The following is a 19,637-nucleotide window of genomic DNA, read 5'->3' on the forward strand; positions in this document are numbered from 1 at the left end:
GTTTAAGAAAGGGCAGGCATCAACCAAAAAATAAATACAATTATAAATAAATAAAATAAAACGCAAGTCAACATCATCTTGCCCATTGACGTTCCTCCATAAAAGATTTGGCGAAAGGTCCGGAGCTCTTTTTAAGTTGGCCCCACGTTCACGTACGTTTACTGCTGTTTGTGAAGGTATCGGACAGAGATTGAGGTCAACGGTCGCGGCATCAGGAGCCAGAGCGTAACCATGGCGATCTTAGAAGTGTCCCATCCTGGCAGCAAGGAGACTGCGAGAGCGCGGGGCAGTGGCCGACGCTGAAATGCGGCCGTAGCTGGACGAAGGCCACTTGAACAGGGAGGTGACTGGCAGCAGATACCTGGGCAGACGGACAACAGCCAGGGAGGGATGGAGGGATTATGGGAGAGGGCAGAAATAATGAGAGGATTAGATATGCAAAGGTCATTCTATAGAGGTCAGGCCATGGCAGTGTTCACAGCCAAATATCACTCACTTCTACCATTTATTTTATTTGCACATATCAGCTAAGTTAGGGTTCAAACTTTAGAGCGATCTTTAAAAGGTCCTATATTATGCAAAAATGACTCTTGTGAACTTTGAGTCCTGTTAGAATGCTGTTACCTCATCCTAAACATACCTAGAGTTGTGTTTTGCTACATCCCCAAAGCTCAAAATGCTCTGTTCCAGCTTGTGATATCATGAAGTGGTAGTTTTCAAGTTAACAGCCACCGTTTAGCTTTTGTTTAGTACACATTTGAAATTCCAAGACAGAAATTATCCAAATGATTCTAGTGAAGATGTATGGAGTTTAAAACACAGTGGAGCACTTCCTGTATTACTACATAGTATCAAAAGGTAGAACAAAGCGTTTTCTGTTTGAGAGAAGAACTCAGCTTCAATATCAGGATGTGTGTGTTAAACATGTGTGACTGAAGCAAAACACAACTCCAAGTATGTTTTTGATGAGGAAACAACCTTATAACGCAAGATCAGTGAGTCAAGGCAGTTCTCCATATTATGTATTTGAACAGAAATAATTTGACTAAAAAAGTATTAGCAAAACTTTTTTCTGAATCTTTTTCAAGCCGGCAGCATCTAAATTAAGTCTTTGATGTTGTAATGTTCTTTTAGCTTGCAAAATGCATGTAGTAATGAATGATCAATGCTTGCAATTATATAGTTGGCAATAAATTTTAAATGGTGTTGGCAGCGTGGACAGTTTGCAGTATCCTGATCAAAATATCTTGGACCATTTGATTACTTCTTTGGAAGACAGCCCTGTCAGTGAAATATTAACTATATGAGTATGATTATATGAAAAGTATTTTGTGTATTTAACTGTATTCTTGGCAGATTTTCCACATCCTCTCTCATGCTGTGATGCAGAGTGCAAAGTTCCTGCCAACACACAACCTTGAATACTTGGTAGTAGTAGTAGCTATATGCAACATCTATTTTTTGCGATTCAGAAACCTCTTATCTTCGGAAAATACACACTATACTGAACTTTGGCCTTAAAGCTTTTAGTATCATGAACAAAGGATCCTCACCTATCATCCCGCGGCACCGACGTCAGAACCTTTCTAAGACTTTCCTATGACACCTTCCACCGAGACAGAGCAGTGAGGCAGCTCCTGCTAACAGCGTTCCAGTACCTGAGAATGAGACCAGCGGCAGGTTCAGATAGAGTCTGGAGCGTCTGGGGACCTGCTCCTCTTATCTTATCTTAACTGGATAGAAATGATTGTCAGAGCAATGTCAGATGAGATGGTCAAATCCTGGTTAGGCTTAAAGTGCATATAATAGGTTTTCATGATTTTCTAATTTTGACTTAGTTTAGTGTGGTACTACCTGTGAAAAATATGTATCATTATTTTACGCTGGTTTTGTGGCAGCTTGTGGAAAGTAAAAAATACAGGAAGTAGCGCTGAGTTCTAAACTGAAATACCTCTATCTATGTCATCAAGTTAGAAAATACCTTAGAAAAGCAGTTTATACCTTAATGACCTTAATTAAACAAAATAAAGGAGTTGTCTAAGCATAATAATGGAGCTCATCAGTGACCACTCACTCAGGTTCCGCAAATAAATTTTCCATGAATTTTTCCCATAGACTTTTCAAAAAAGATATCGCCAGGCTAAGCAGCTACTTGGTAACTATAGATACCAAAGTCTAAAACGCAATATTCAGTGAAACGCTTTAGTAACTTGGTGGTTTATAAAGTTTCAGAATTACATTTTAAATAAAATGATAGGTCTTGTGGTCATTAGTTAACATGTAGCTAATTATTCCAGAGCAAGTCTATGAGAAAATGAGTGGGAAATTTAGTGGATGCTTACTGTTGAGCTCCATTGTGTAATTTAGACAAGTTTCGGCCCTTGTTGCAAACAGTTATGGACTACCTCATTATATCTTCTGCCCATGTCCAACAGGAAGTAAGTGTAAGGAAGTACAAATATAATGATGTTAACTATGTTTTAGTGAAGTAAATAGTCTAACCTGTCATATGCACTTTAGGGTTAAGCCAGTGATGCTACAGACAAGTGGTAGTTTGTCTTCTTTCACACTGATAGAATGAACCTACAGCATTGGCTTTGTACCAATCTCATCAATTTGTCGCATAAGATACACTACGTGACCTCCTCGCCATATCCGCACCAAGGATCTTTAGCTAATAGAAAACTACACGCAGTTAAAAGAGCGGCAATGGTCAAAAGAATAGTCCCGGTGGAGGCGTTAAGATGTGACAATCTAATCAAAAGAAGAGCCAGTGGGGCTGAGGATTACACAGAGCAGAAATAATATCTTCTTTTAAGTAGCGCAGAGATAGCACACTTTTCCCTGACAGGTCTCTTTCCTTGTGAAATAGCTCTCGGACAAATTAGCCGAACAGATTCCTCCGAAGTCGGACAGAAAAAAGAGAAGGGAGAATAGAAAAAGACTGTCGCTAAGGGGGGTGCTTCTCCGCTTCTACGTTCAGATGTGGGAGAGTGAGGAGGGATTCAAATTAACTTCATTTAGTCCAAACGGAGTGTCCTTGAAATAGCTTGGAAGAGAGGAGGTATCTTTGGGGCGTGTTTCCAAGACTGTCACTGGAATCAGACAGATAAAGATTTCTGTTCTGGTAAATTTGTATTGCTTAAAGATGCGTTTCATGGGTTTTGTGGTTGTGTTTAGGGAATAATGGAATTTTCTGTCACTAGCAGAGCATTGTCGAAAAATACAGAGAGACTATGTGGAGTTTATTGTGTAGAATTGTAGAATCGTATGCAGATTTTGGACTATTTTCTGATTTCTTTTTTTTTTCACTAAGCTTGAGTATTTCTGTTTCCTTAGACATGACTAGCACAAAGTCGGCTTTCAAAAACCAGAAATAAGGCTTGGACATATGACAAAAAGATGATTTTTCTTGTGTTAATCAATCATTTTCAATTCAATTTCATGTTACCTTATTTAAAAAAAAAAAAAAAAGGCTTTCAATTTTACATAAACATTTTACAACATAAATAAAACTTATAAAACAAAAAATATTCAATTTATTCCTTTAAAGTCTAAACTCTGCTCCAAACCACATTACTGACAGGATTTATTGAGGACTGGCTATAGACATCTCAGTTCTGGATTTATAAATTACAAAATCTCAATCTTAATTTCAGTTCAACCAATTATACAGCTTTACCCAGAAGCATTTATTTGCTTAATTTACCTGTTTAATTTGCTGTCTTTCTGCATTTCTTTGTGTAACATTGTGATCATTTCATCTGCAATCTACTAGAACATGACTCGACTCTTCACTCACATTTCCACAGAAACTGAAAGCCAAGGAATGTAAATGGCCATAAAAATCCAAAGTAGAAAATCAAATATTGATCATTCGTCAGGGGTTGAGGCTGTATGTTCTGCAGCCCTGCTTTCTTATGCACTTTGAGAATATTCAGAACGCACAGAAAGAAAGAATTGGTGGTAGACGACAAGTACGAGGGGAAAGCGAGCGGGTGAGAGGGTGAGGGAGGGAGGTTGCATCTCACGTCCAAGCTCTGCAGGCTATGTTTAATTGGCCTCTCATTCTGCATCTTCCAGGTTCATAAGCTTTTGATCATGGAGAAGATCTTAGCTATAGCGAGGCATGCTTGAGAGGGCAAAGGGGGGTAGGACAGTTCATGCATCTCTGCTTAGCTTCAATCCATCACTTCACAGGGAGACAGAAAGACTCGCTCCTCGCACGGGCCGATACCATGCAAACCTGCAATCTGGTCTCTCAACATCAGTCAGACGTACTCACTGGAGATGATCTGCCAAAGTCATTTAGAACAAGGGAAAATAAAACATGGGCAAAAGAGAGACTGCAACAATAGCTGACGCAATCATAAACTACAAGGCTCAGGAGGTATTCTGAAGGTGATCTGTTGAGCCCACTTTTGGTTCACCACCTCAATTAACCCTAATTACGACCACACTTCTCCAAACTGATGAACGCTAATAGAATTTGAAACTTTTGTCATCATGGGAAAATTGTCTTTGGCCTGCGACAGTAATTCCAAGCTAAACGGGGAAGTCATTAGTGGGGCTATTAGGCTACATCTCATCTGCCCACACAGAACGGAGGACTTTGGGCGGGTGAAGCTGTTGACACACCTGATCAGAGCGCTCGGAAAGGAGAAGGGCTCTTGAGCAGGACTGAGTAGGTGTCAGTGACAATGGAGACTATGAAGAAATCTGTGTGGAAATTCTGAATACTGAAAATATCAAGAGCAAGAGTTATGAAGTACTTTGTGGATCATAGACAAATTTAATAATAAGTATGAATTAATTAATATGAAACTGGTTCTGAGACATAGAACTAGAGGCACTGTAGGCTACCTGATTTTTACTGTCTTAAAAACGTGAAAAACAGAATTATTAATTTTTAAAGTGTGTAGCGATCCAAGCGTATTCTTCTTTCCTAAGGCATTCTGAGTATCCTAATAACTGTAACAAGTTTATAAGCTTTTTTCAAAATTTTCAGAGGTCAGAGCTGAAGTTTTGCCATAGCAGTGATGCTAATAACAACTAGCATGCTAACAGGGCTACCATCATTACTTTCCATTTCATGGGCAATAAAAACATTTGCCAATAGCACACAATAATCTCAATTTGACTCTAGGCATTGCTTTTACAATATTTATGTACTGGGGCAAAACAAATGTGACTTGATTACATGAAAGACAAACTGGTACAGGTCCTTTTAAAAGTACCATTTGGAAGTAGCTTTAATTACAGATAGTCTTCGTTTTATATTTATGGATGGAGTAAAAAAATTTACTTTGTCATCAGTGTTTATATATTACTGTAAACGGTGTTATTCTGGTACTAAAAGCATGTGTAGCATGTGTTTACATTGTGATGAGAGAATGCGTGGGTTTGTGCAGCAGCCACATAACACATGCAGAGCCTGCAGTTATCCTCTCACACTCAGACACACATTTAGGTCTTCATTTTAGGCTTGAACACCAATGAGGAAATACTCTTAATTGCTTCTCAGCGACGTGAAGTGGCATCAGTGGCATCAGGTGTGCTCGCTCAGGCAAGATGCTCTTGATAAGAAAGAGAACAGCGTGAAAGACAGTTTGGCAGCAAGTGGCAATGCAAAGCAAGCTGGGTAAATGGTTGTAGAAAGAACAGACATAATGGTCTTACACTTTTCTCCTTCTCTTATCAACTCTTCAAAACTAAATTTTAGTTGAGATTTATGTTACTACTTACCCAGAAAAATATAATACAGGTGTAACATTAATAAATTTACGTTAACAAGGGAAGGGAGAGCAGACCGTACCAGACTGTTGATGTGACAACAAAAACAACCATTTCTGTGACAAGCCTTTGTTGCAAAGTAGGGTGCTAGAAGCAGCAAAAGCAGCCAAAAACAGTGAAAAGAGGGACAGTGGAAACAGCGGGCTTAGCAGAACTAAACCAAGCAGAGACCTGCATCGAGAGGCGAAGAGACTGAGGAAGAGGAGGAGGAAGCAGCAGCGACAACAGCAGCAGCGGAGTCATGGGCTGGTCCAGCAGCTAATGGTAAGCTTTTTACACACACATATTTAGACACAGGAAATATAAAGAGAGACACAGCAGCATGCTTAAAAGGAAAATATATCGTAAATATGTATGTAGCAAAGCAGTATGTTTAATATGCAGCACTGTTATTAGTGTTAATGGTAACATATATAATATTGCCATAATGTTGAAGTAATTTGTCCATATGTTCCAATTTGAGGTACATAACCCTCTAATTTTTCTTAGCTGTACATGAGAAATCATTTTGATACTTAGATAACTGTTTTATTTCTACTTGTTGGGCATGTGATTTCATCTTTATAGACACACAGAGATGTAGGATTAGTCATAACAAAATGGTCATATACTGACAATAGCCTATACTATAATCATCGGGCCGTTTAACAGCAGAGGTTGTTCTACAGTAGGTGCAAAGTGATAGCCTGTTAAAAATGCGTATGAGTTATGAATCATGTAACACAAGGCCTGAGGAAAAGGAGCTCTCTCTCTCTCATAAGGTCATTTGCAGCACAGCCTCATCTGGGCTCTAATTGAATTAAGCAGGCCTCGGGGGGCCCAGGCTAACCTGAGCACTAATCTGTGGGCCATTATTTCCTGTTAACGGCACGTTCCCTCGCCTCAGCCAGCCCTCTCCTGCCTGCCAGCCCACAGCATATGTGCTTTAAAAAGTTCACTCAATTGTAAGCCCTGGATCCTCTCCTTCAGGGAGTGGGTCTGAAATAGAACAAGGCTGATTTGTGTTTGTTTGTTTTACTGAGGTTATGAGATGATAGCTCGAAGGTTCCAACAAGCAGAAATACTGAGTCTGTGAGCTGTGCTAATTGAATTCATCTTTATAAATGTTAATTATATCTGTGTAGCCAGCTTTGTACAAGGTGTTTAAGTTCATTATGTCAATAAATGGGGTTTAAAAGCCAAGAGTGAGACTGAACTGCTGTATACAGATAGTGTGTCATCTATGTGAGAATGTGTGTGTGTTTTTTGTATTTTCATTCTTTATTGCTGGGGTCATTGTTTTTACTTCAACACTTATGACACATATAGTATTAATAGTGTTATGTATTAATTGTAATATGACATCTTAGTTTGGAATCGTCTGAATCACCAATTTAACCTAAATTGTAACCTTTACCTAGACCCGCCATAATCTCATATTTATTGTTTAAGCACCAGCCCTAGTCTCACCTGGTGTCATCCCATTCAGGGCTCAGCCCAGTCAGAGAGCCCCTGGACTCGGACACAAACTTGTAAACGACCAGCAGACAGTCTCTGCACAGCTGGACCAGCCGGCGGCAGCACTGCAGCTCCTGAGGCGAGACCACCTCACTGCTCCTGCTGAAGACGGTCTCCCACGACGACCTAAGGAAACAATGAGCACAAATGAGTCACTATTTTTCCATGATTAATTAAAAATGTAAATATAATGGGGAGAACGGGTAACGGTATATAAATCCTCTTGTTATTCATCTTTGTTTTTGTTCATCTATGCAAAATTTTACTATCAGTACATTGTTTTAAGGAGATTAAAAAAGGTGGAGATTATTAAAGATAATAAGATGTAGGTTTCCAAATGACGGCAGCACCAGGTAGGACATCTGACACAATAACAACAAGTAAATGAAATGCAAGCGAAGAGGCAGGTGCGATGTTGCCATCTGAAAGAATAAAAAATATTAATAAAAGTAGATCTGGTGCTATTACTAGTATATAGGTTTAGTATGACCTTTGACCATTCATGTTATCCTCAAAGTACCACACATCGACATACAGGAAGAAAGACAGACACATCGGGTAACAAGATAAGTACAGTTAACCCTCCTTTACAACCTAAGACCTGCCCCTGACTGTGAAAGAGCAGCTTCAGCTCAGACACCGAACCTCAGGGGGTGCGTTTGATGTCTACACCCTTTCACCACTTCAGTCTCAGGAAGTCCATACATTCAAAGGGTTAAACTGTGCATTCTTATCCTCTTTTTCCATGTAATTTTTCAAAGCATGCTGAATGAATGAGCCACAATAGCCGCTGGGTTGTTTGATTGCTGTTAAGTACTTTAGACAAAATATCAAACAAGACACACAGAGGAGTTGGGGCGAGACCTTGGATTAAGAGTATGTTTTTGAAGAGCTTCACTCTCGCTGTGGGACACCAGGACCCCCCACTGGTTTCCTTCATGTCAGGTTAGCCTGCTGTATAGATGTCTTTAACAAAACAGCCAGTTATGTCAGCCACACAAAAGGAAAATGGGGCATTGTGCCAAGAATGATAAAGGATTATTTCATGCATAATACAGAATCACTCACACTAATTCGCCCATAACATTATAATGGGCTAAAACTGGCAATAATAATGTGTGTTTTTACCCATCCACAGCTAGGGTTATGCAAGAAAAATGTAATTCTCTGACCCCTGGGATGATACGCCATTTTGGTATGATTCACAAATTTTCTGTTTAATCAAATTGACTGCCAAAATAGAAACTTTTTCCTGCTCATTCCCCCTACTGTCATGCTTTGAGTGAGTGATAGGTGGACCTGACCAATAACACTGAAGAGTAAACTCTGATGATTTTGTTACCAAATATATAAATAAGATTTATGTAGTGTACATGAATTGTGAGAAAATCTAAATTGTGTAATTATTTATTGCCCATTCCTATGCAAGCCACTTGCCTATACCCTCACAATTCCAACATCAGAAAACCTTTATTTGCTTATTTTTACTTAATTTATTAAGTGCCAGTTGAGTGCCAGTAGAAGCGTATTAAGTAGGAGATATGCTGGCTCCTTCTTTAGTTACACCACTAAGCCTTCTGCTGCAGAGGGATACACAACCTAACTGCAACTGAACTGAAGCAACTTAATACAGAGGATACAATGTAGGGTCTCACCTTAAAGATAGACTAGATTAAAGACTGCTAGCATGTCAGCTGCCTGCTAAAGCATTGATGTTTTTTTCTATACATGTCTGGGGCAGTTTTAGCATGAAAGGAGCATGTCAAGAGCAAGTACACGCATCTCAAGTTGTCTCCCAGCATGACTGGCTTTGAAAAAAGTCAAATCTATAAAACATGTGAAACAAAAGATGACAAAATAGCACTTTATTTTGTTGCGTTTTGGAGTTTTTTTTATAGAAGGATAATAGGAGAGGCTGCTGCTGTGGCTGACTCTATGTCACATCGGTTACAAAAAGTGCGAAAAATATGAAAAGGATCGGAAAAACTTATCTAACAAACCAAGAACTTCTGAGACCTTGTCCCTGTGTCTGCTGCTCAACTTTGCTTTACCTGGTCTACTATAAAAAGACTTTGGGAGAAGTGTTGGTGGGAAAGGATGGCCTGAAATTCAACCTAAGATGCCTATTATTGTCCAGTAGTAACAACTTTATTGCCTGTGTATATCTAACGTGTATATTAAAAATGTTGTACAGAAGTCAATTTTTTTTTTTTACCACTTTTAACATACAATGGTAGGTAGGTGTTGGTAGGTATTTAGTAATATACTAATATGGTAATGGTACTAGTGTTGCCTAGATACTAATCGATACCAAAACTAGTATTGCAGCTAGACACTCTTTTGATAATTAGTGAAAAATAAAACAAAATTTGACTTGTGAATATAGTTTTATAATGGTCTTGATCTATACTGAACAAGTTTTTAATCATGATAACTTGACAGAAAGTACTATTAATTTGTTTATTCTACTGGCTAAAAAAAGTTTTTTTTTTTTTTTTATCACTTGTGGTACCAAAATCGGGGTTGAGGAATAAGCCTTTTCCTTGGTATTGAAATCAAGTTGGAAATGTTAGTATTGTGACAGCACTAAATGTCCTTCCACAGTGTGACCTACCCTGTGTGGGAGAAGCAGTTCCACAGCCCCTGGCCGTGGCTCCAGAGCAGCCGGTTAAAGACGCGGGTGAACAGCCTGTACAGATGAAGGTTCTCCACCTCTGGCTCTCTCCAGATCCGCTGCAGTGCGGAGCGGACATTTGTACGAACTATATCTAGCACCTGGGTGGAAAAAAGACAAGAAAGGAAATCAAAAGGCATATTCACAAAAAGAAATAATATATGCAAGAAGTGGCATTTATACCTGCTGTTAAATTAGTCATTTGTCTTTATCTAAAATCCTTCCTTTTAAAGTTCACAATCAGAAAAGCAAATGCAATTTCATCAACGCTATCACACAAGAAAGTTAGAGTGCGTACATTTTCTGTGTGTGTCTGTGTGTGTGACAGCATATAAAGCGTCAGGGCAGACAGTGGAAAGCATAGGCACGGCTAATTGCTGCTCTGCAACACTGTTTGAGAGACGGTGTCAGAGGCTCCTGGCGATCTGAGGACACCTGCACCTGTCTTCTATCACCCCTCCTCACACCTTCAGCTCTTCTCTTGCTATCTTCCTCTCCTCAAAGCGCACCATTGTGGCTCTTTTGACGCCAAATCTTCACTGCTCATTACTGACATGCCCATCGCGCTCGTGTGAGGCATGGCAAAGTGGAAGCAGAGGTTTTTCCCAACAGCTACGTGTGTGGTTCTGATAGACAAGTAAACACACACACACATATGTTTTGGTATGGTAATCAGATAGCAGAGCAGCGTTCCTGACCTATGCCTGCTGCTCATTAAGCTGCTCCACTCCAAATAAGACGAGGATGGGCCCACAACACGGCCGAGCGCAGTTGTGCACGGAGCAGAAGCTGAGGGATCACATCATTACTGACACGCCTACCGGATGCCATGTTTTTTATGTCTTGTCCCGGCTTGTATTTTGTTTACAGCCTATTTGGTGTGTGTACCGCTGTCTGACATGCTAATGATCTCGGCACTTTTTCAGTCAATCTCAGATGATTGATATGGGAATTATTCATGTCGTAGAACGTGCCTCTAAAACTCATCCAAAAAAGCTAGGGGCAGAGATATTTGAACAATTCAAAAGAGTATATTGTGTGGCTATGAGGATTGCAGTGTTAAAAAATGCTAGTAACAGTATGAGCACATGCTTATGGATGGTTATAAAGTGCACTGCATATTTTGACAGCCTTATATCAGGACTACACTTCAAAATCTCAATACCCAGAGACATATACTAACTGATACCAATACTAGTCTTTAAACTAATTATATTATATTATTAAATCAATACTGAAAAAATAACATAACTTGGACAAAGTTGGATGCTCCTAATCTATCTTTTGAAACAATTACATTTTGTTGCCATTAGACAACATTCTGTTCTAAAAAAAAAGAGTTTTATAATATATATTATAATTAACAAAAAAAATCTAACAAAATGGGTATTGAGTCTTTGAGTATGATTTTGTTTTTATTGTCTATACATACTCATTGTACAAAGTTGTTCACTTCATCTATGAGTAGTCAAAAAGTTATGCTTGATGTTGGGGTCAGTGATGTATATGTGTGTATATAACACCTACCTTTCGTTGTTTGGTTGAGTCCAACTTCACTAACCAATAGGAGGCCACCTTTGGTTTATGGTATTTCCAGTTGTCAAGTATCTGCAAAATAAAGAGGAATGGGTCAATCAAAAAGCAAGAACTAAAATGGCTAAAAATACATATGCAGGAATTGTTTTTATTTTATTTTTTCCAACTGATGGAAAACTTTTCCACAGAGGCTGCATATAATCAGAAGGCAGGCATAGTAAGCTGTCAGTGCCATGGTAAGCCTAGTCACACATGTATTATTATTTTAAAATTAGAAGAATATGTCAGAGAGGCAATAGGTAGATATGGTAGAGATCTCATTTCCACACTTGAACACTCTTCCAGTCATACTTTCTTTCACACTTCAGCCCAGACCAGGAATCTGTAACATCTCTGGGCCGTGTCTGTTAAAGTAATGGCTTTTGGATTTCACACGTAGTTATAGAAAAGCTCTCATTTTCAACATGACGTATTGTGGTTATAGAGTTCCAGTGTCTGTGCCTTATTTAGCATCTGGAAAAGGATCGCAAACATGAAAAGAATGATGTGAAAGTAATAGAATTATATACTCATACATTATCACCTTAACAAACGGACATATCTACTAGTATAGTTTTGAATATAGCATTGTGGATTATGTGGATTATTCTCAAAGAGTTTGAATCATTTTCAAAGAAAGCACCACTTATACACTCACTGTCCACTTTAGTATGCTTTAGGAATTGGAGATATTGAAATTTTATATTTTTGGGGATTATCTGGATAAACATGGTATCAATCAGCTCTTGTGCAGCTTTTTATCATTTCAATAGACAATGTGCACAATATTCTAAATTTGACTATGTTCAAAACAACAGTGACAATGTAATTTCACATATCTCCCACCTTTAGTTACCTAATAAAAAATGTTCCTAGTAACTTCCTAGTAATTTTTGCCTATCTGCACTCTCAAAACTGCCAGCTGCACATTGTATATTTTGTCACTATTCCTCATAACGAACAGTATGGTGGTCAGTAAATAAAAGTTTTGAAAGTTTCCAGTATTCAGTTCATTTTCGGGGGAGTATGGTAGAAAATGAAATAATATATTAACAGGGAAATTTATTTAAATTAGCAGAGGGTGAGATTTGAAAAATGCATTTGCTATGTACCTATAGGCGCTGTTATAGTGTGGACTTTTAGATACCTCTGCGTAAATCAGTCACGTAGCGCTCACAATCCTCGGCAAACAGCATCCCGGTGGAAAGCCCATGAGAAAACACTGATACATACTCACGCAAACTATTCCCAGGGACTCACAGATGCGGGACACGCTGCTCAACACTCTACACTTTGAGTTTGACTGAGTTCCCTGTTGTTTTGTTTGGTAAAATCAGTATCAGAACTGCATGCATACTCTACAGTCACATTTGCTCTGTGTGAACATAGGTTAGTTGAATACACTTCAGATGCTGTAGTACTTCTCCATTTAGATGTAAAGAGTGAGGGCGGGAGAGGTAAAGGAAGCAATTACTCTGGTACAAAAACAACATTAGGCCAATTAGAGCTCAGATTCAGTTCATGAAAAACAAAGAATGCAAAATAATGTTTTATGCAGGTGAATGGGGCTTCTCTCTGAGGATCGTCCAGAACCATAGTCTGAGCCACACAGGTGCAGCCGCTCAGCTGTGTTTCCATAGCGACCTCATTAGGCTTCGTTAACAGTACAGATGTGGTGATAATAGTTTGACACAGACTTTGACACGCCCACATGTGACACGCACACATATACACACGCGGCATGCACACATGTGACACGCGCACACATACACACACACCACACACATACACACCCACACACACCCACACGCACACACACACACACACACACACACATACACACAGACAAGCACACGTGCGCACACACACAAATATACCCAACAAGAATTAATTTGAAATACAATCCATATCAATGACCAACTGACCAAATCCCTAGTATAGTTTAAAACCTCACTGAGTAACTGAGCCCACTAACACAGCAGCACAATCTATAATCTAATCACTCGTCTTTTTTGTAGAAATGAGCTGGATGCTGACTGGGCAAAGCTGGCTCTGTGGACAGCAATAACCATAAAAGAAGTGTCCCTAGCTTGTACCTATTAACTACCAGTAGCCATTGGAGAAACACCTTAGGTGTGTACTTAAAATGATAGCTTTTGTAAACCTTACCTTCATGCAAATTAATAGCTGTCTGCTTCTGCTACAATGACATTCTGTGTAATAAACCGGAGAGCAGTTGTGTGAAACACAGATGTTCCTCAGCATCATCAAACCACTAAAACTGCAGAGTTTTGGGCTAAGCTGAGAGCTGGTAATGAAAGCACATCTGAACAGCCACACATGGACACCACAACAAAAGAGCCCATGGGAGTGTGTCTAGTATCTGGTATCAGACATATGAGACATGCATAGTAAGCTTGTAGATAATTAAGATAATCAAATAATGGATTTATTCTGCACCAAGTCACTGCACATCATGTACTGTGTGTGGGTTCTGCTGCTCATTAAGCAAAACACACAAAGTGCTCTCTTACTCTGCAAAGACAAATATGTGGCAAAGACATACCACATCTGTAAACACTGAAAATGTATGAGGAAACGTTTCTGAAATAATAAACAGCATATGGCAGTGTAACTTTAATTCATGAAAGTATTACAACAATTGGTCTTTTTACTTTTCCAGTAAAATATCATGCTTGAGTGTCCAGTAACTGAATAAAAGGCAGCTTGTTGTAAAGCTATGATTTTAGCATCAGAAACACTTCCCTTTTGAGAAAGGAGCACCTGACAGAAACACATGTTCTTATGCTCCTGCTTCATGGAGAGCATAATAACACAGTGTGACTGTTTGTTTTGCAGCTGCACAGTCGCAGTCAGACAAGTGCCTCCGAGGGTCATCATTCTGCCCACAAGATCAGCTGCAGCCTCTCCTCTCCCCGAGGACTCTACAGTGCCTGCTCTCCAAACAGCCAAAAGTATTTCTGCTCTAAACCAGCCCAAACCAGACCCTCTTTCCTATCACTGTAGGCACACAATCTCACTCCCCCTTTTAAATGACGCACAAACAGTTATATACAAATGAAAATCTACAAATAACCTGAATAGAGAATAAATTACACAATACATTCTCCAGAAATAAGCTCAACATAGACATGAACAAGTACCGCACTGATAATAGATGGTACACAGTGGAGCTGCACACTAAGAGACAGGTTATAACTGGGGTCATATGAAAGACAATGGGAGCCAGGCCCCTATTAGCAGAGGGAGGTTGAGGGTCAGAACACAGCACACAACACTGGCCTTAGTGAGCTTCTGTGAGCTTGCTTTCACTTGAGTCTTACTTTCAGACTTTAATGTCATTATTTATATATACAACAGTACTATCCAGGCAAATAGTGTGTGCAGTTGTATATTTATTTTATGGGTACCTACATCATCTAGCACGGCCTCTGCCTCTTCCTCCGTCTTGCCTGGAAATCGAATCCTCATTGCAGTCAGAGCAGCCAAGGTCTGTCTCAGCAACTCCAACTCCTGCTCTTTACTCCTCAGGTTTGTAAGTGAGTCTCCCTACAAGCACACAACAAAATCAAACAAAATCATGTAGGTCAATTACAAAATAACAAAACTGTGCAAAGAATAGCTCTAAGTGTTTGTTTCCTTTATAGTTTATGCAAGCAGTAAAATATCTCACATCATCATAGTGTTAGCATACAACTGCCAACAGCTGTGGACTATTTTCAGGCTCTTTCTTCCACAGCATTCAAAGGTTACAGCACGGTTGTAAAGTGAAAGAGGCAGGTGGAAAGGGACATATGGCAACACTATAAAAGATCATTGTTGTGTGCTGCTGGAGCCCTGTACAGTAAGGGAGGAGCACTTAACATATTCTGTGCGACCAACAGATAAAATATTCTGCAAGGGTAAAAAGACTTCAACTGTAAACTAAAACAGAATAGTTGAAACTGACAGGAAAAAGTTATTTCAATAAAACATGACATTGACAACTAGGGTAACTTACAATATTGGAGTGAATGGTCCCCAGGCTGTTGCTATGGGGTACGCGATGGGCGGAGCCACTTCGACTCAGTGAATGTGATCGTAGCGTTGCAGAGCTTGGCCGGATCAGAGGCGTGGCCAATGGCACTGTGGGCGACGGCCTGGACGAGAGAGACCGCACCTCATTGGGCGATGAGAGTGAGGCGATGGAGCGGGGACAGGAGATGGAGCGTCTGATTGGTCCAGTCAAAGTCGGCGAGGCGGAGGGGGCGGGAGCAGTTTTGAGAGATTTGATTGGCGGTTTCCAGTGCATTCGACCTACGGAAACAGGACAGGGGGATAACTGACTTGCTGTGTCACTTTTCAATTTCTTGATCTGTGTTATGGCATCTCAGTCCCCAAGTAACTGTCAAACCTTTTCCATCCATCTCGGAGAGGCTTTGGGCATAAAATGTGCTGTTAAATCTGCCACAGTCACATCATGGCACACTGACCCAGTCCACATGTGTTATTCACAACCGCAGCATGTGCAGGAAAACTAAGAAACTGACAGTAGTCCCGTCTCAATAGGGATGAAAAATATAGAAACTTTCTCACTTTTACTACCAAGACTATGTGTAACTATGCAGAGAAAAGACACAAATACATAAAATAAAGGCCCACTGTCTCTGAAAACAGTTCAACAGGTCACCTAGTGCAGTGTGAGTGTAGCAGATATAATGTTGAGGAACAAAACATAGACACTCACTTTTACTGCCAAGACAAACTACATGTAACTATGCAGAGGATAAACAAAAATATGTAAAGTGAAGGTCCCACCGTCTCTTAAAGTGGTTCAGCTGTTCACCTAGTGCAGTGTGAATGTAGTAAACATAATGTACATGTGAGTGAATACTTGACTACACACTATGTTGCTTCTAGTCACTGCCAAATGAGAGCATTATGAGGCTTAGTCTGAGCAGCCCTTCAGTGGCTGGATATAGAGGAGAGGAGCTTGGCATTTTAGTCCTCTCTGTCCATCTTGCACACAGGGCTACAGACTGTGACTAAAATGGTCACATACTGAGAGCAGGGTTGGCTGGATGTGAGTGAGACCATGAGGTAAATGGCCTCCTTCTCAGCATTACTGGTTCAGCTGAAGGATTCCAGCAATAGAGAAAAATGCCAATATAATATAAAGGAAAGCACACTATGTAACTTATCTGGTGGAGGAACTGCCACTTGCTTGTCTCCATGGAGATGCAGATTTGCATCTTGTCATTAAACGTCTCAATTTTGCAATTTCATGGTTTTATAGCTGAATAATACCTTGAAACACATGGATTCTGACAGTGAGCAGACTTGCCTCTCCACAGATCTGATCAGTAACGTGGCCTGGTATTTAAAGCCACACTGTGTAACATTTACCTCAAAGAAATAATAGAGCACATCTGTACAGCAGTAGAGCCTCTCTAAAAACATGAATAATTAATTAATATATAGTGTGGAATTACATAGGTTTTAGATCTAAATACTCAATATTATTTTAGATTGGGGTTGAAAGTCCAAAAATGAGTGTAGTAAGTGGAATGAATTGTCTAAACTTGTGCTACAAACAATATTTACAAGTTGTGGGTTTCAGATGTTTGTTTCTTATTTCCTTGCAAATAGAATGCATTGATGCAGAAATTCTATCCGTTTTTCTGTTCCAAGGTCAGCAGAAAAGCCGCTGTGAAAGGTGCCTGTTTCTCACTTCAGAGGGCTGAGTGTGAGTTGATGTATGTGGATTTGTAGCTATTTCGCAGCCTTATCATCTCCACAATAAAAAAAGGGGGAATATTTGAGCATTAGACTCAATGATTTTTCAAGGTAAACAACCAAAGTGCTTTCTCCCTCTCAGTTCCCTTCTATTTCTGCTGCTTTGCTTCACCTTCCCCTTTCTGCAAATGGACTATTCACAACGCTTTCTCTTTAAGTGTGCTTTCCACAGCTCAAACATTTGTCCACAAGGAAGGAAACATCTTCATAACAACCAGCCTTTCAGTTACTAGTTTTCTGTGACTCTTTCAGAAATTCATTTAAATAATTTAGTTATCTTATTAATTTGAAGGGATAATAACGTGAAATGTTCCAATTTTAATACAGCACTTTTCCATCTTTAAGGCATTCAAAGCACTGTACATCAAGATCAGACATGTCTTGCCCAAGGACACAACAACAGTATTCATCTGTGGAAGCTGGAATCACACTGCCAACAGTGTCACTGGTCAGTGGATCTACAAGCAATGTTTTTGTAGAGCGCGAGATTCAAACTGCCAACCATTTGATGCTTTTCAACTGTTGTGCCTGGCAGGTCAAGAGTGCATTATATTGCAAGAAGAAGTAGGTTATATTCTAACAATGATTTTATTTAAAAAGATTCTGTCTTTATTATGCTTAATTAGGAGCATATTCAAATGCCATGTTTTGGACGCCTCCGCCAGCCACTCAGGGTCATTCGTTATTACAATGTTTCCCAGGGTGCAGGATATAATTACACCATTATTTACATTTAAAGTTTATGTAGCTTAGCAAGTAATCAAAAATAGCACCTATTTTTGGCACTGTTATTTTTGGAGCTGTCCCTTCAAAAGATGGGTACTGGAATTATCTTAAAAAAGCTGAACTCTGCACTGTGCCTATACTGCTCCAGACAGGTTGCTGCAGCGAGACTGAAGGATCGGTCAGATGTCTAAATCTCTCTATTTGGACTATAAACTTTGTATTAATAAGAGCAGTCTTGACAAGTACATTTCTCCACTGTGAGATCAATATAGTCCTTATCTTATCTTAGACAGGGCATCCAGTGTAATAAATGCCGAATCAATATAAAAATGTGAGATAAGTTATTCTGGTAACTCCAAAAATGAAATAAAAAGTTGGGCTGCTTCTTTGGGTTTCTCTGTCATAACCTACTGCTTAGAAGTGTGGAAGTTCACAGTGGGAGGTGATCAAAGCCACACTCTAAGCATTTGTACAAGGAAGTGTGCGTATTTATATGGAAATGTCTGTCTGCTGCTAGGAATATATTTTAGGTGACCATAAGTGCAAGGGCTAAGAGGTTTGGTTCTCATACAACACTGCCATGTTCAGAGAAGATACACATATGACATCCAAGTAGTAGTAGCATAAAAATTACAAAAAGTATGGACTAAAATACACATACAAAAAATGTTTAGGCATTCAAATGGTTAATGTACCAGTCTTAGTAATGATCTTTGCAGATTGGTATTTAAAGGTGATTTTCTGTCATTTTGTTGTCTCTGTGGATATATTAATGCTTAGCCTATAATGATCCACAGTATGGCATTAACCATATCCGTCTCCAAAGCAAAAAGCAAGATAGATAAGTATAATGTCAAACAGTGGAGTATTCCAAGCAAAAGCAATAACATCTCCAGGGAGAGAAGCATGTGGTGGACTCCAACAGAAGAGTTGTGTAGTGCACTATTAAATAAGATGAGTACAAACAAAGCTCTCAAACCCTACTATAAAGTTGAATCAAAAAGTAATTTATTATTATAGACTGATAGTTAACCTGCTCGCTCCGCCATGTGTTTCTCCTTGTTCTCTCCTAGATCATACGACACTTTCTTCTTCTCCACTACTCTCCGTCCTCCCGTCTTTCTCCGTTCCTCCTCCTCTTCGTCGGAGGAAGAGCAGGTGTTGTCAGCACTGCTGGCACTGGTGAAATCACCCAGGTAGTCTGGCCGCTGCCTTCTCAGGGACTGGATAGACTCTGGCATAGCGGTCAAAGGCTGGTAGAAACATAAGAAATTAGTTCAGGGCCAATGTGAATGTCTAAGAATCTTTAAAGCAAATAATGTATTGCATAAACCATCAGCTAATAGATCAGATTATACAAACGGGCCCAGAAATGCACAAAACTGAGGAATATAGACTATTGTTGAGGTTTAGATTTACTTGACAATATACAATAGTCCAACAATACTTAATTTCAAGTTCTCGATTTTAAGCATGTGTGTTGTTTTTTTTTTTAACTCCACCCTCACTAGAATCATTTGGATAATTTCAGCCCTAGAGTTTCCCATTTCTCCTAAACAAAAGGTAAAAGATAGCT

The 19,637-nt window shown here is 39.5% G+C and overlaps 1 protein-coding gene across 1 annotated transcript in view; it reads right to left on the reverse strand.

Annotated features, from left to right (window-relative positions):
- Positions 1-233: 233 nt before the first annotated feature.
- Positions 234-19,637, reverse strand: part of ttll7 (tubulin tyrosine ligase-like family, member 7) — a 61,286-nt gene continuing 41,882 nt past the window's right edge. The window contains exons 14-22 of the mRNA XM_055164669.1: positions 19,095-19,314; positions 15,561-15,856; positions 14,975-15,109; positions 11,492-11,572; positions 9,905-10,065; positions 7,243-7,416; positions 5,965-6,062; positions 1,554-1,658; positions 234-361 (exon numbers count right to left, since the gene is read on the reverse strand). Of these exons, the coding sequence (XP_055020644.1) occupies positions 1,576-1,658; positions 5,965-6,062; positions 7,243-7,416; positions 9,905-10,065; positions 11,492-11,572; positions 14,975-15,109; positions 15,561-15,856; positions 19,095-19,314 (1,248 nt within the window). The 3' untranslated portion in view covers positions 234-361; positions 1,554-1,575. The remainder of the gene's footprint in view (positions 362-1,553; positions 1,659-5,964; positions 6,063-7,242; positions 7,417-9,904; positions 10,066-11,491; positions 11,573-14,974; positions 15,110-15,560; positions 15,857-19,094; positions 19,315-19,637) is intronic.

Source organism: Boleophthalmus pectinirostris, unplaced genomic scaffold (genome assembly GCF_026225935.1).
Source record: "Boleophthalmus pectinirostris isolate CB_2022bp ecotype Guang Dong unplaced genomic scaffold, ASM2622593v1 HiC_scaffold_7, whole genome shotgun sequence".
Lineage (NCBI taxonomy): Eukaryota > Metazoa > Chordata > Actinopteri > Gobiiformes > Gobiidae > Boleophthalmus > Boleophthalmus pectinirostris.